At 40.9% G+C, this 11,819-nt stretch overlaps 1 protein-coding gene across 1 annotated transcript; it reads right to left on the reverse strand.

Moving 5' to 3' along the window:
• Window positions 1–4,713: 4,713 nt before the first annotated feature.
• LOC108983974 (NAC transcription factor 32-like) lies at window positions 4,714–6,399 on the reverse strand. Its single transcript, XM_035690043.1, has 3 exons — window positions 6,234–6,399; window positions 5,843–6,129; window positions 4,714–5,154 (listed from the first exon to the last, which is right to left on the reverse strand). The coding sequence occupies exons 1-3, from the start codon at window positions 6,397–6,399 to the stop codon at window positions 4,714–4,716; spliced, it is 894 nt and encodes a 297-aa protein (XP_035545936.1).
• Window positions 6,400–11,819: the final 5,420 nt, after the last annotated feature.

The raw sequence follows: 11,819 nt of genomic DNA on the forward strand, positions 1-11,819 counted from the left end.
ACAAACCATTGCATACATCAGGCTTCCTACTGCTGAAGAGTAGGGGACTGCTTCCATTTCTTCAATCTCTTTCTTTGAAGAAGGACACGAGCTCTTGCTCAACTTGAAGTGGTTTGCAAGTGGAGTTTTGACTGGCTTAGCATCTCCCATGTTGAAACGTCTAATGACCTGTTCAACATATTTTTGTTGTGATAGCCACACCCTTTTGACTTTCCTATCACGAACAATCTTCATGCCCAAAATTTGCTGTGCTGGGCCTAAGTCCTTCATGTCAAAGGACTTGGATAGTTCCTTCTTTAGTTTGTTAATCATGGACCTATCCTCACCAACGATTAACATATCATCAACGTAAAGAAGGAGTATGACAAACTTGTCATCCTGGAACCTTCGAACATAGACACACTGATCTGCAACAAGTCTCTTGTAACCATGACTCATCATGAATGAGTCGAACTTCTTGTACCATTGCCTCGGCGCTTGCTTGAGGCCATAGAGACTCTTCTTCAGCCTGCAGACTAAGTGATCTTTCCCTGGAGCTGCAAACCCTTCTGTTTGCTCCATATAGATTTCCTCCTCCAAATCTCCATGGAGAAAGGCTGTCTTCACATCCATCTGTTCGAGTTCCAAATTCAAGCTGGCTATCAATCCGAGTATGACTCGGATCGACATCATTTTCACCACCGGAGAAAATATCTCGTCAAAGTCGATTCCCTTCTTCTGCTGGAATCCTTTGACAACCAATCTGGCCTTGTGCTTCATCAACTTTCCTTGGCCATCTTTCTTCAGCTTGAACACCCATTTGTTCTTTAGGGCTTTCTTTCCTTCAGGAAGTTTCACCAACTCATAGGTCTGATTTTTCTGCAAAGAACTAATCTCTTCTTGCATTGCCTGCACCCATAGGCTTCTATCAGCATGAGTTTGAACTTCCTGGAAGCTCTCTGGCTCCCCCTCATCAGTAAGTAGAATATAGTCTGATTTCGGATATCTCCTCAACGGAATCAGTAGGCGGCCTCTTGCCGATCTTCTTGGTTCATCAACCAAACGAGGTTCGTCACCATCTAACCCTTGTGGTGGTACACCAGCTGCTGGTGGAGAGGATTCTTGCTCCCCCTGCTCAACACCCTGAGCTTCTTCTTCTGCTTCTGGATCTCGATCCTGCATATCCTCATTATCTGTGGCGGACTGTAATGGTGCAGGATTTGGAGTATCGGAACTAAGCTCTCTTGATGAAGCTTCAGTTCCTATGTTCTGGTTTTCATGGAACACAACGTCCCTACTTCTGACAATTCTCTTTGTCACTGGATCCCATAACTTGTATCCGAATTCTTCATCTCCATATCCAACAAAGATACATGGAGTTGACTTGACATCGAGCTTCTGTCTCAGCTCCTTGGATATGTGTGCAAAGGCTTTGCACCCAAACACTCTCAGGTGTGAGTAAGAGACATCTTTTCCAGACCAAACCTTCTCAGGAATTTCAAATTCCAGTGGTGCAGAAGGTGATCTGTTGATCAGGTAACAGGCAGCTAGAACAGCTTCACCCCAGAATGGCTTTGGTAACTTGGCCATACTGAGCATGCATCTTGTTCTTTCAATGATGGTTCGGTTCATTCTTTCGGCTACACCATTGTGCTGAGGGGTATATGGGACCGTCTTCTCATGTCGAATACCGCGATCAGCGCAGTATGCAGCGAACCTTTTGGAGACATATTCTCCTCCATTGTCCGTTCGCAGGCACTTCAACTTCTTTCCCGTCTCTCTTTCCACTAGGGTGTGGGAATTCTTGAAGTGCTCGAAGACCTGATCCTTTGACTTCAAAATATATACCCAGACTTTTCGTGAAGCATCATCAATGAATGTCACGAAATATCTGTTACCTTCCAATGACTCTTCTTCCATGGGACCACATACATCAGAGTGTACCAGACTCAACAACTCTGATCTTCTCTTCGTAGAGGATTTAAACGAGACTCTGCATTGTTTGCCAAACAAACAGTACTCACAAGGGTTTAACGATGTTCCTTTAGCAACTTTGATGAGTGCCTTCTTCGCAAGCGTATCCAACCCTTTCTCACCCATGTGTCCGAGTCTCTTGTGCCACAGATTCGGTGATGCCTCGTCTTCCACTGCATTGAGGCTATCAGAACCGATCTTCACATGGGTCTTGTACAACGTACCGCAAATATGTCCTCGGGCGACAACCATGGCACCTTGTGACAGCTTCCAAGTGCCTTTGCTGAAGTAGCTATCATAGCCCTGTCGATCAAGGGCTGTCCCGGAAATCAGGTTGAGCCGAAGGTCAGGAATGTGTCGAACATCTTTCAACACCATGATGCAACCAACGTTGGTTTTTATCTGCACTTCGCCAACTCCCACGATCTTCGAGGAACTGGCATTCCCCATCCTTACCGTACCAAAGTCTCCAGCTTTGTACGTAGTGAAAAATTCACTGTGGGAAGTGGCGTGGTATGATGCTGCTGTGTCTACCACCCACTCAACATCATGGCTTGCAACGTGCAGACACGTCTCGTCACTGGTGGAGAGTATTGCCACATCTCCCGAAAGAGTGACAAGGGTTTCACCATCTTCTTTCTTCAGCTTACTGCTTTGACCTTGCTCCCTTAAAAACTTGCGGCAGTGTTTCCTCATGTGGCCTTCTTTGCCACAGTGGTAACATTTCATGTTACCCGTCTGCTGGTTCCTGCTACTGCTGGACCTTCCACGTGGTTGAGGCTTCCCTCTGTTTCTGTCTCCACTTCTCCCTCTATCATTACCTTGAGGCCTTTCTCTACTCTCGGTGACAAGGGCATGAGTTTGATTCATGCTTGTCTCTTTTCGTCTGGCCTCCTCATTAAACAGGGCATCCTTAACCATCAGCATGGTAAGTTTGCCATCTGGAGTAGAGTTACTTAGGGAGACCACCAGCGTCTCCCAACTGTCTGGTAATGAACTGAGAAGTAGCAGGGCTTGTTCTTCATCGCCAAGATTCAGGTTGACGGACCCGAGCTGGTTAACTAGGTTTTGAAACTCGCTAGTATGCTCGGCAACAGAGGTATCGCTTTTCAACTTCAAGTTAACAAGCCGTCTCATCAAGAGGGCCTTGTTTCGAGCAGTTTTAGCCTGATACATATCCTCTAACTTTTTCCAGAGGTTATATGCATCCGTCTCCTGGGCCACGTGGTGAAAAACACTATGGTCAATCCATTGCCTGATCTGACCAATAGTCTTCTTGTGCATCTTTCTCCACACTTGATCCGTAACTTCATCTGGCTTCTTCCCTTCATCTTCCAAAGGGTCAAACAGATCTTTACAGTTCAAGAGATCCTCCATTCGAGGTCTCCAAAGACTGTAGTTTGAGGCAGTCAGCTTTATCATGGCGCCTGATGCTGAATCCTCCATGGATTTAGACTGTTCTAAATACAAAATACAAGTACAGGATCTTTGAGGTGGAATATCACAAAACGGACAGCACTGTTGTGTCCGGAACGTCTGATTTTCTTGGAAACGAGTCTTGTTTCGTCAAAATCGGACTCAGATAGCACAAGGAATGAACAAAAGAACCAAAACAGGAACTCTGTCGCGCGTGCAGTGCGTGGCGCGAACAAAATGCGTAGGCGCGTGTACGTCACGTGCAGAAACTCCTCTGGTGCGCGTGGAACGCGTAGGCGCGTGTAACTCACGCGCTTTATGGAGTCAGGGGCACGTCAGGCGCGTGAACTTCACGTGCAATGACTTCTCTGGAGCGCGTGTGGCGCGTGTCTGAGCGTGGGACTCACGCGCTAGGTACTCTCCTTGGCGCGTGGAGGAGCGTGCCGAGAGTGGGTCTCACTCTCCGATCTTCAAACGGCGCGTGGAGGAGCGTGCGGCCTCCGTTTGGCCTCTGGTTTCCACCGCTTTTCTTGTCTGGATGAGACGAACACAGTGGTATGCTCAAATTTGAAAACTGAGCTACACACTAAAACCGAGTTTTCTGTAAAAAACTTCTTCCAACAACCTGCTCTGATACCACTTGTTGGGGAAATCAACACAGCGGAAGGGATAAAAGCGGTAATAAAAGAGTACACTCATGCCCTCAGTGACACCAAAAATTTAACGTGGTTTGGCAACTGCCTACATCCACAGAAAAGAGCTTCACTAATAAAATAGTGGCACACAAGAAAATATTACAGAGGAGGAGGATCACACTCTACTCAACTCAACTCTCTTCTTTTCTCTCAGAGCTCTCTCGGCTCTCTCTCTTTTCTTTTCTCTTTGGGTGTATATCTCTCGCCAGAAGCCTCTTCAATTTATAGATGCATTGCTTCACGTATGAATGCATTTATTGTTGCATTCAATAGGTAGTTGGGCGTTGAGGGTTGAGCAGCAAGCAGCCATTGTGGACTGCTTGCTTGGGCAGGGATTTCAACAACGTAGGGAACAATTATAAAAGTAGGGAACATCAATTAATTTGCATTTATTCTGGCATTAATCAAAGTCATTGAGATGTTAATGTTTAGAGGAAAGATTTGGGTGCCATTTCACATGAAAAGAAGTCCTTCAAAGTTCTGTACAAACTTGAGGGCCTCATCAGGTCCTTATTCAAACTTAATTAGTAGGAAATACATATACCATATGAAGTGTTCTACAACATTTATTGTTAACTGTGAATTTTTTGGACATATTAAATTGTCAAAATAGACAATTTTACTTATGGGAGGAGTTGTTTCATTAAAGTTAGTACATCTCCATGAAAATTGATCCGCTACCCTCCGGAAAACTGATCAGTGGTTCTGTGGGCCTACTGCTGAAGATGTCTTGGTGAGAATGGCTTTGGTTGTAGGAGTTCATATCATTATTGAAGTAGATGCCCAAAGAAGAAGCTGTCGTGGGAGAATTCACAATATTGGAACAATCTCCATAAAAAGAATCAAAATGGTAATTGCTTTTGTTGCTCCCTTCAAAGCTTACACCAGAATTGGTCTGTATGGGGGGAAGCAGAGCTGGATTTTTGTATGGATAATCCATGATAATGTCAGCATTATAGTTTCTGAATGTAGGCTGCAACTCCTCCTCAATCTTTGGAAAGCCCATTCTACAACTGCCTTGATCTTCACACGTACTGTTCTTTACCATGTTGCCTTTCTTTCTAATCCGGCACAGTACCCAGTCATCCAACTGTGACAACATAGCCAATATTTTTCCATGCGTTTAATTGGATTACTTGAACAAAATTCAGAGATGGAGAACAATTAAGCAGAAAATTAAGTTAACGAAAAAAAACTATAGACTATGTTCGCATTGTGATCTCTATATATGTGGGAACTGAGATGAGAGAAATTTAGAATGTACATCTAAGGCCTCGTTTGTTTTCGTAGATGAGATGAGTTGAGATAAAAATTGAACGTATTGTTAAAATATATATTTTTAATATTATTATTGTTTTAGGATTTGGAAAAGTTGAATTGTTTATTTTATTTTTTATAAAAATTTAGAAAATTTATAATGATTAGATGATATGAGATGAGAAGTTTTGTAAAAGTGAACGAGACAAAGCTCAGGAATTAGAAATGAAATCGGTGGTCTGTGAAGTTTGGCAATTTTTGTCAAACCTTTTAATTTTCCAATCTTTCTATTATTTGCGTGTTCCATGCATGAATGGTTATTTCTAGCTTGCTGGAGTGTCGAGGCCTTTGATAATTGAATTAAGTTTGCGTATTGGTAGTGCATAATCATGAATGAATGGTGTCTGGATTGGGGTGCAAGATTTCTGCATGCTTTCACAACTACTTCTTAACCCTATTTTAATTACATGAGAAAATAGAGGAGAAGATCATTGGCAATCATTGTTAAACCACGCACTTACTCTCATTGACCCTTTAGACCTTGAAAGTTTACTCTGGTGGTGAAGTCTATATTCATTCATGATCCAGTCTGTCTTAACCCTGTTTGGAGGCGGACCAGTGTAAAAGACTAGAGCTTTCTTCACCCCTAATATGCGCTTTGATCCACAACAGCTTAGAATCGGCTTGTCTGTTCCGGTAGCCTTCCAGTAACCCGAAGCTGCTGCCCTGTTCGGCCTCTCTCCGTTCGGGTACTTCCGATCCCTCGGGCTAAAGAAGTACCACTCATCTTCTCCATACATGGCTTTGTCTGTACAATACATGAGAATCAAAGGAAAATAAATCAGTTTTGTCAGTGTGTGATCCAATGGAGAGGAAAAAAAAAAAAAGAGTGGAAGTGCAGGACTTATATACTGGGTAACTCCCATGGATTATACTTGTAGAGATCAATTTCAGCTATTACAGAGGCCGGAAGTGGACGTGAATTCACTTTGTTTTGCAAGTAATGAACAAGGAGCTCTTCGTCAGAAGGGTGGAACCTGAAACCAGGAGGGAATTGGAAATTTGAACAGGTTTCCATTTCCGTTGAAATTAATGCTAAAGAGTTCAAAGGGAACCGAAAATCACAGATAGTATCAATTAGAAAGTTGTGGACACAAACTACAGGGAGTGGTGAGGAGGCTATATATGGTGCAATTTCATGCAGATGCCGACACAATATCAAAACAACAGAAACCAAACCGAACTTACGTAGAGCCTGCAAGAAAGCCATTGGGAAAGAAACCTCTTTGGCTTACAGCTTGTTTCCAAAATACCTCATATTATTCACTTTCTCAATAATATATATAATAGGATCCGAAATGCTATTATTCCTTCTAAATTTTGTCATTTTTAATTATACCAGTTGGCGTTACGTGTTTTAAGTTGTGTTTTATTTTAAGTAGGATACTTATAAAACCACTTAAATTAACTAGAACGTGTTACGTACGTACAATATCAGTGGAAAGATAGTCTCTATTGGACCTGGTGATGATCCCCTTCCGTGTTATTATAGAAAGATTCTCTTTTTGGACTCTGATAGTAAGGTACACGTGTGCGATCCTATAGAATCTTATTAGTAGCAGGGCATTCTAGTTTGTGTCAGCCAAGATGGCGAAATGAGAAAAGAAATAGCTATGATTACCTTCGCAGAAACCTACACAACGATTTTGAGGAGTTTCACCTATCTTGTAAGAATAGGCTAAAGTTATTGGAATATGTTACCATTGAATGTGAGAGGAATGGTGACGTTTGATTATACGTACTGCACCTATCAATTACGTACTTTAAAGGGTGAGAGATAGTATGGTGTACGTACGTAGTCAATTAATTTGATGAGAAAATATTATGCTAAGCTCAAGTGGGCATTGCTGAGTTGGATTTTCTGACTTGGAATCCTCCAATTACATTGGATTTTGGAGAAATGTAAGCATCTTCGACCAAAACAACTCGATGAAACCCATAGTACGTAATGGCTTTGGTTTTGAACTTTACAGGCTTGCTCTATTAATTTTATGTACACGGAATGATTGACCCTTGTTCGAATCGATGGTTTGTGTCATCTTGTTGCCAGGAGGTATCGAATCCAAGGAAGGTTTGTCTTTCGATACGTGCATGGATCAAGAAGGCTACCTTTTTGTTTTTAATCGTGTGAATGTGCATGCAACATAGTTGAAACCCTTAATTTGTAAAACTGATTTGTGTATGGACAAACGATGGAGTCCAAGTTAGTGAAGAAAATAAAGAATAACGAGAAGTGATGATCAAGGTAGAATTTTGGAAAGTGAAGATTAATTCATGATACTGCATGGGTCTAGAATAAATTAACTTTCTATGTCCAGCTCATGCTCAATATATATATGAATAAGAACTTTTAGCGCCGAATTTCCCATTTTAATAACTCCGTCAAAGAACAAAACCATGGATATTTATGGAGAGTTCGTGGTCGATGTTTGTTTCTTTTGGCCGCACTCGGTCTCCAAATGGGATTTATATCGCATTGATGTTGTTTCTCTTAAATTTTCAACCAATAATAGCTCTGTGTAACCTAAATAGTAGGGTGCTACCGTACCTCCCGATCAGGCAACCCAGGCCCCAGCCCCAGCCCCACCCCCCGCCCCCGCATGGGTGGAGGGGTGAGTTTAGTCCTTGGGACCCATCCCCACCCCTGCGAGTAGGTGCCCTCTTTTGGATGGCAATTGTCAACCTCACTAAGTGGTCAGGGAGCCCGTTGATCTCCTGGGTTTATCTTAGGCAATTGTCAAGCCTGTCGACTCATTCTTAAATGTAACCTGCTAGCTGCGGTTATGGCATGAGTGTAAACACTCGGCGTTTGTTGGAAGAGATGTTGTCCTGTGAGTAATGTCAGATAGCCGAAAGACTGGACCTGCACTTCGATATGAGGCAAGTCGAGCTGCCATAAGACTAGACCCACCTGTTGACCCTCAACGGGAAGGTAAAGTAGTTGGGCAGCCGAGAGGCTGGACTCACGCTTTGCCGTAAGGGAGGTCGGGCAGCTGAAAGGCTAGACCAACCTGTTGACTCTCAACTAGAAGGTAAAGTAGTTGGATAGCCGAAAGACTGTACCCACACTGCGCTGTGAGGGAGGACAGGCAATTGAAAGGCTGGACCCACATGTTGACTCTCAACGGAAAGGTAATGGAGGAGATGCTTGACCATGCTACAAAAGCCAGACTGGTTAGCGAAGATAATCCCCAATCACAAGTGTGAGATTTGCAAACCTGAATCGTCTTGCTAGAGTGTGGCGAATGTTTGATGGGCACCGGTGAGACTAAGGGTGTAAATTCAAACCGGAAAACCGGACCGGACCGGACCGGACTGGACCGAACCGGACCGGTTTTGAACCGGTCCGGTCCGGAACCGGTTTTTAAAACGTAAAAACCGGCCGGTTCCGGTTCCAGAATTTTTTGGACCGGATCGGACTTGTTGATTAAAAAAAATAAAAAATAATATTTTTATATATAAGTTTTATACAAAATATTTTATATATATTAAATATTAATATATATAAGTTTTATATATAATGTATAATTATAAATTTTTATGTGAAATTTTATATATAACATATATATTCATATATGAAATAATTTCTTATTATAATTTATAAATTATTACATAAAATGTTAATACTAAATCACTAAAAGTTTATAACTAATACTAATATATAACTTATAACTATACCAATAGTCTAATATTAATACTATTATATAGTCTAATATATTAATAAAAGTATAAAACAATTTTTTTAAATCAATTTTTTTTTTTTTTATATAAACAAATTTTTAATGACAAATTGTGAAATTTACATTTTAAAAAAATCGGAAAATCAGACCGGACCGGACCAGAAATCGGTAAAACCGGAAGTACCGGTTTAGGAGGGTAACTAGTGCGTAATCTGTTTTGAAAAATACAAAACCGATACATACCGGTTCGGTCCTAGATTTTATCCAAAACCGGACCGAACCGGACCGGTTACACCCCTAGGTGAGACAGATGGGCATCCATGTTTTGGAGATGATGAAGGTCCAGGGTGCTCGAGATACTGAGCGGGGCGGTGTATCATGTTACGTGAGTGAGTTCCGACCGAGTATATTCCTGGGGTGTGCTGATAAGGGGAGTCTCGTGGAACCTCGAGGAGTTTGGTGAAGCGAGCCTCCAAAATCTAACTTTATTAGTAGAAATGAAATTTAACTAACAAGTTTGAGGGAGACAATACTAGAGTGATGAAGCCATCGTTTTTGATTCCTGCTTGTCTGAATTTGTCCATTGCCCACTCTTAGTGTCGAGGAAAGGTGGTGATCAGGTAGCTCATGACCAAGTAGTTGAGAGTGTGCCACTCATGGCCGAGGGACTATCCATTGGCCGAATTACTTGTGAGGCCCATGAAGCCATGGTTGAGGAGCTCGTTGCCGAATAACCCACAGTGGCCAGGAGTTTTGTGGCCGAGCAAAAGGGCTTGAATCGATTGGTTTGCATGGTGGGTTTGCCTGTCTCTATAGTGGGTCCGCCTATGTACATGGCGGGATGTTCGTGGCCGAGAAACTCTATTATCGAGGCTAGGGAGTGAGTCCGAGAGGGTTAGGTCATGATGCATGAGTCCGAGCAGAGTGAGGCCGTGTTGGGTTGGTTAAGTATAGTAAGGGGTGTAAATTCAAACTGGAAAACCGGTCTGGACTGGACCGAACCGGTTTTTAAAATGTAAAAATCGGCCGGTTCCTGGATTTTTTGGCCCGGACCGAACCGGTTGATTAAAAAAAATAAAAAATAATATTTTTATATATAAGTTTTATATAAAATATTTTATATATATTAAATATTAATATATATAAGTTTTATATATAATGTATAATTATGAATTTTTATGTGAAATTTTATATATAATATATATATTCATATATGAAATAATTTCTTATTATAATTTATAAATTATTACATAAAATGTTAATACTAAATCACTAAAAGTTTATAACTAATACTAATATATAACTTAGAACTATACCAATAGTATAATATTAATACTATTATATAGTCTAATATATTAATAAAAGTATAAAACAATTTTTTTAAATCAATTTTTTTTTTATATAAACAAATTTTTAATGATAAATTGTGAAATTTACATTTTAAAAAAATCGGAAAATCAGACCGGACCGGACCGGAAATCGGTAAAACCGGAAGTACCGGTTTAGGAGGGTAACTGGTGCGTAATCGGTTTTGAAAAATACAAAACCGATACATACCGGTTCGGTCCTAGATTTTATCCAAAACCGGACCGAACCGGACCGGTTACACCCCTAAGTGAGACAGGTGGGCATCCATGTTTTGGAGATGATGAAGGTCCAGGGTGCTCGAGATACTGAGCGGGGCGGTGTATCATGTTACGTGAGTAAGTTCCGACCGAGTATATTCCTGGGGTGTGCTGATAAGGGGAGTCTCGTGGAACCTCGAGGAGTTTGGTGAAGCGAGCCTCCAAAATCTAACTTTATTAGTAGAAATGAAATTTAACTAACAAGTTTGAGGGAGACAATACTAGAGTGATGAAGCCATCGTTTTTGATTCCTGCTTATCTGAATTTGTCCATTGCCCACTCTTAGTGTCGAGGAAAGGTGGTGATCAGGTAGCTCATGACCAAGTAGTTGAGAGTGTGCCACTCATGGCCGAGGGACTATCCATTGGCCGAATTACTTGTGAGGCCCATGAAGCCCGTGGTTGAGGAGCTTTCGTTGCGAACCAGCCCACAGTGGCCAGGAGTTTTGTGGCCGAGCAAGGAAAGCAAAATCGATTGGTTTTGCATGGGTGGGTTTACACTTTGTCTCTATAGTGGGTCGCCTATGTACATGGCGGGATGTTGCCATTGGCCCGAGCACTCTATTGCTCGAGATAGGGGTAGAGTCGAGAAGGGTTAGGTCATGATGCATGAGTCAGCGAGTGAGGCGTGTTGGGTTAGTTAAGTATAGTAAAGGGTGTAATTCAAAACACGACAGTGCAATTTGGGCCAGAGGCAGGTTTTAAAATAACAAATCCCGGTAGGTTCTACGGATTTTTTTTTGTGAGGACGGGCCAGTTGATTAAAAAAAATAAAATTTTTTTTTTTTTATATATAAGTTTATACAAAATATTTTATATATATTAAATAGTAATATATATAAGTTTTATATATAATGTATAATTATAAATTTTTATGTGAAATTTTATATATAATATATATATTCATATATGAAATAATTTCTTATTATAATTTATAAATTATTACATAAAATGTTAATACTAAATCACTAAAAGTTTATAACTAATACTAATATATAACTTATAACTATACCAATAGTATAATATTAATACTATTATATAGTCTAATATATTAATAAAAGTATAAAACAGTTTTTTTTAAATCAAAAAATTTTTTTAACAAATTTTTAATGACAAATTGTGAAACTTACATTT

Source organism: Juglans regia, chromosome 5 (assembly GCF_001411555.2).
Source record: "Juglans regia cultivar Chandler chromosome 5, Walnut 2.0, whole genome shotgun sequence".
Lineage (NCBI taxonomy): Eukaryota > Viridiplantae > Streptophyta > Magnoliopsida > Fagales > Juglandaceae > Juglans > Juglans regia.